This window comes from Malania oleifera, chromosome 5 (genome assembly GCF_029873635.1).
Source record: "Malania oleifera isolate guangnan ecotype guangnan chromosome 5, ASM2987363v1, whole genome shotgun sequence".
Classification (NCBI taxonomy): domain Eukaryota; kingdom Viridiplantae; phylum Streptophyta; class Magnoliopsida; order Santalales; family Ximeniaceae; genus Malania; species Malania oleifera.
Window position 1 is genome coordinate 79,635,212 of NC_080421.1, and position 3,888 is coordinate 79,639,099.

The following is a 3,888-nucleotide window of genomic DNA, read 5'->3' on the forward strand; positions in this document are numbered from 1 at the left end:
TACATAAACATAACTGTGATATTTACCCTAGAAAACTGTACGTTATGATTTAACCCCTCATTATAGGGTTGTGTAGCTCGTAGGCGGGACTTAGCTCTGGTTGGCCTACAAGGATAAGTCAACTGTAACTCTAACAATCCTCAGCCCGATCATCTGCAATCTCTTCAAGGCACGGTACTGGTATCTACCTCGTCAAATCGGCCACCTCAACCCATTCTTCTAGCGAGCCTGCAATCTCTCCAGGCACAGTTGACGGAATCCTCCACACACTATCTGAGATATGTGGTTGCACCCTGATCTGTAATAGCAATGGTACCATGCTCTGCTGATATCTGAACTAATTCATCTGGGTCTGATATTGTATAATACTATTTTCTGTATATACATCTTACTTTTTCATTATGATTCCAAAATAACTATAACACCATAAACTATTCTGAAAATATTGTAATATCTGAATTGTAATAGCTATAGTAACTGATCTGTAATATCTGAATTGTATAAACTGTAATAACTGATCTATAATATCTGAACTATATAAACTGTAATATCACAATGTTATGGATTTAAAATTCTGGGAATCATGGTAATATGTAAATGCTATAAAATATATGTCTGTATATACACTATAATTCATAATTCTGTAAAATATGATAAAACATATTTCTGCATAAATATTGTAAATCATAGTAATCTGAAAACTGTAGGATTTTTGTACTGATATGATAATGTCTCATGCCACACAACTAAATAAATAAATATTCCATATTCTGAAAACTGTATATTCTAATATACAAATAATTTGCATACTGGATAATAATTTAGAAAAACATATAATTTGCTGATAAACATTCCAAAATTCCTAGCATAGCATATTTTCTTTACCTATTTGACTGGAAGACTTGCCTCCAATTCAACCCTCACGCCCTCAGTGTACCAACCTCAAAATTATGTAATTACATATATACAAATTCCCCAGTAAAACACTGAATTTCCTAGAAAATCATCATACTCACATTTCTTGACTTTGCCTATTCGTCATTTCCTAAACTATAATTTACTTGGATTCTTGAAAAAATAACCGCTGAGGTCCTTAACCCATGCATGTAAGGTTTTAAAAACACCCTAACTTTGAAATCATAACACCCTAATTTTACTCAACAAAACACTAGTATATTCTCATACAACATAAAATTTGGGCTTAGATAAACCTAGTAATACTAGAAATACCAAAATAATCTACTTACCTTGAAATTGAGATGGTGCCCAAACTTCTCAAATCAACATTTTGCTTCCGATTATGTTGTAGAGAATTTCCCCAGGATCACCGTGGTAGCTTTTGATCATCGAAGTGGGGAGAAACGAACCTAAAAATCTATAGAGAAGGAGAGATCACCGAAATCTAGTGAGAGAAAGGGGAAGAAGATGATTTTTTCATTGAAAAAGTGAATTTTTGGCTATATATAGATGGCTGGCCACGTGGCCTTATCGACGAGCCATGTCGCCTCATTGATGAGGCCAAGAAGGAGGTTCGTCGATGAGCACATAACCCTCGTCAACAAATCTCAGGTCCTGAAATCAACCCTCTTGATAAGTTCTCATCGACGAGACACGTGTCCCCGTCGATGTGCCCAAGAAGACTGCTCGTCTACGAATGCTCTACGCTCGTTGATGAGACCCTGCTGAGTCCCCCCTTGGAAATTTCCTTTTCTCTCCTTCCTTTTATTATTTAATTGCAATAATTCTTTGGGTCTCTACATTCTCCCCTCCTTATAAAATTTCGTCCTTGAAATTTGCTATCTGTACTACGCACCATCCTCTAAGGACAAATTGGCTACTTATTGTATTACTTACCCTCACTTATGGCGAAGGAATACCGTGGTTACAACTAGGGTTTTGGGAGATTACATACATATAAATAAAAGAAAAGAAAATTACCCCAAAACCAAAAACACTATCTATCCTATAATCTAATATACAATTCATACCTTAACTATTCTGCACCGAAATAAATAATACTGATTTTCTCTAAACTATCACCCCTAACTACTACTGATTCCCACCAAGTAGCTGTGGGTACCTCTGTCGTATCTCCTCCTTTGGCTCCCATGAAGCCTCCTCTACTGCATGATTTCTCTACAAAACTTTTACTAACAGAATTATCTTAGTGCGCAATACCTGTTCTTTTCTATCTAGGATCTACACTGGTGTCTCTTCATATGTCAGTGAATCTTCGAGCTTTATCTTTTCATAACTAGTGGTAAAGCTAGCCTACAAGCTACTGGACCCTTTCTCTCTAATATCTCGAATGGGCCAATGAACTTAGGGCTCAGCTTACCCTTCCCCCCAAATCTCATAGCTCCCTTCAATGGTGCTACTTTAAAAAATACCTGATTTTCAACATTAAACTCTAATTCCTGGCTGCATGTATCAGTGCAACTTTTCTACTAACTCTAAGCTGCACTGATTCTATCTTTAATTAGTCAGACTTTATCGTATGCCTACTAAACCAACTCTGGTCCTAGAACTCGCCTCTCACCCATTTCATCCCAGTATAAAGGTGAATGACACCTCCTACTATACAACGCCTCGTGAGGTGCCATGTCAATGCTGGCCTGATGGCTGTTATTATAGGCAAACTCAACCAATGGTATATACTGGGTCCAACTACCCCCAAAATCCAACACGCATGCTCGCAACATATTCTCAAGTATCTGGATCATTCTCTCTGTCTGCCCATCAGTCTGAGGATGATATGCCGTGTTGAATGATAATTGAGACCCCAAAGCCTCCTACAAGCTCCTCCAAAATCGTGATGTAAAATGTGGGTCACAATCTGAAACGATGGATACTGCCACTCCATGGGGTCGAACTATCTCCTAAATGTAGATCTCTGCCAGTGTGTACATAGGGTAACTAACTGTTATAGGTAAAAAGAGGGCTATTTTTGTCAATCGATCAACCATCACCCAGATAGCATTTTGGCCATGCAGTGCCAGTGGTAACCTAGTGATGAAATCCATAGATATGTGATACCACTTCCACTCAAGGATGTGGAGTGGCTGCAACTATCCCGCCGGCCTTTGGTGCTTAGCCTTTATCTGCTGGCATGTCAAACACTACTGCACAAATTCAGCTATCACCCTCTTCATTCCGTTCCACCAAAAAGTCTCTCGAAGATCCTGACACATTTTAGTGCTACTAGGATGAACTGTGTACATGGATTTGTGAGCCTTCTCCAATACAGTCCTCCTGATCTCATTATCTACAGGAACACATAGTTTGGCACGGAACCTCAGGGCTCCATCCTCTGAAATATTGAACTCCTTTTCCTGGTCATCCCACACTTTCTTTATCAACTCTGTGTCATTATTCTGTGCAACTTTAATTTTCTCCTATAAGATAGGTTGTACCACCAAGTTGGCGATGAATGCCTAGTTATCACCCTCTATTAGCTCCATGCCTAACCTCTCCAAATCCATCTGGATAGGGTGCTAAATCTCCACTGCCGATACCGCTGCTCTTGCTATATTCTTGTTCAGTGCGTCAGTCACCACGTTGGCTTTCCTTAGATGGTAGTTGATAGTACAATCATAATTCTCGGTGAGCTCCAACCATGATCTCTGCCGCATATTCAAATCTTTTTGGATGAAGAAATGCTTTAAGCTTTTATGATTAGTGAAGATCTAATTCCCACCATAAAGATAATGCTTCCAGATTTTCAGAGCATACACCACTACAACTAACTTTAGATCGTGCACAAGGTAGTTATTTTAATACTCTTTAAGCTATCTAGATGCGTAGAAGATGACTCTCTTGTGCTGCATCAACACACACCTGAGTCCCCTCTGGGACACGTCACTGTATATCACAAAACCATCTTCCCCT

At 38.9% G+C, this 3,888-nt stretch overlaps 1 protein-coding gene across 1 annotated transcript; it reads right to left on the reverse strand.

Moving 5' to 3' along the window:
• Positions 1 to 3,119: 3,119 nt before the first annotated feature.
• Positions 3,120 to 3,632, reverse strand: LOC131156017 (uncharacterized). Its single transcript, XM_058109470.1, has 2 exons — positions 3,516 to 3,632; positions 3,120 to 3,395 (listed from the first exon to the last, which is right to left on the reverse strand). The coding sequence occupies exons 1-2, from the start codon at positions 3,630 to 3,632 to the stop codon at positions 3,120 to 3,122; spliced, it is 393 nt and encodes a 130-aa protein (XP_057965453.1).
• Positions 3,633 to 3,888: the final 256 nt, after the last annotated feature.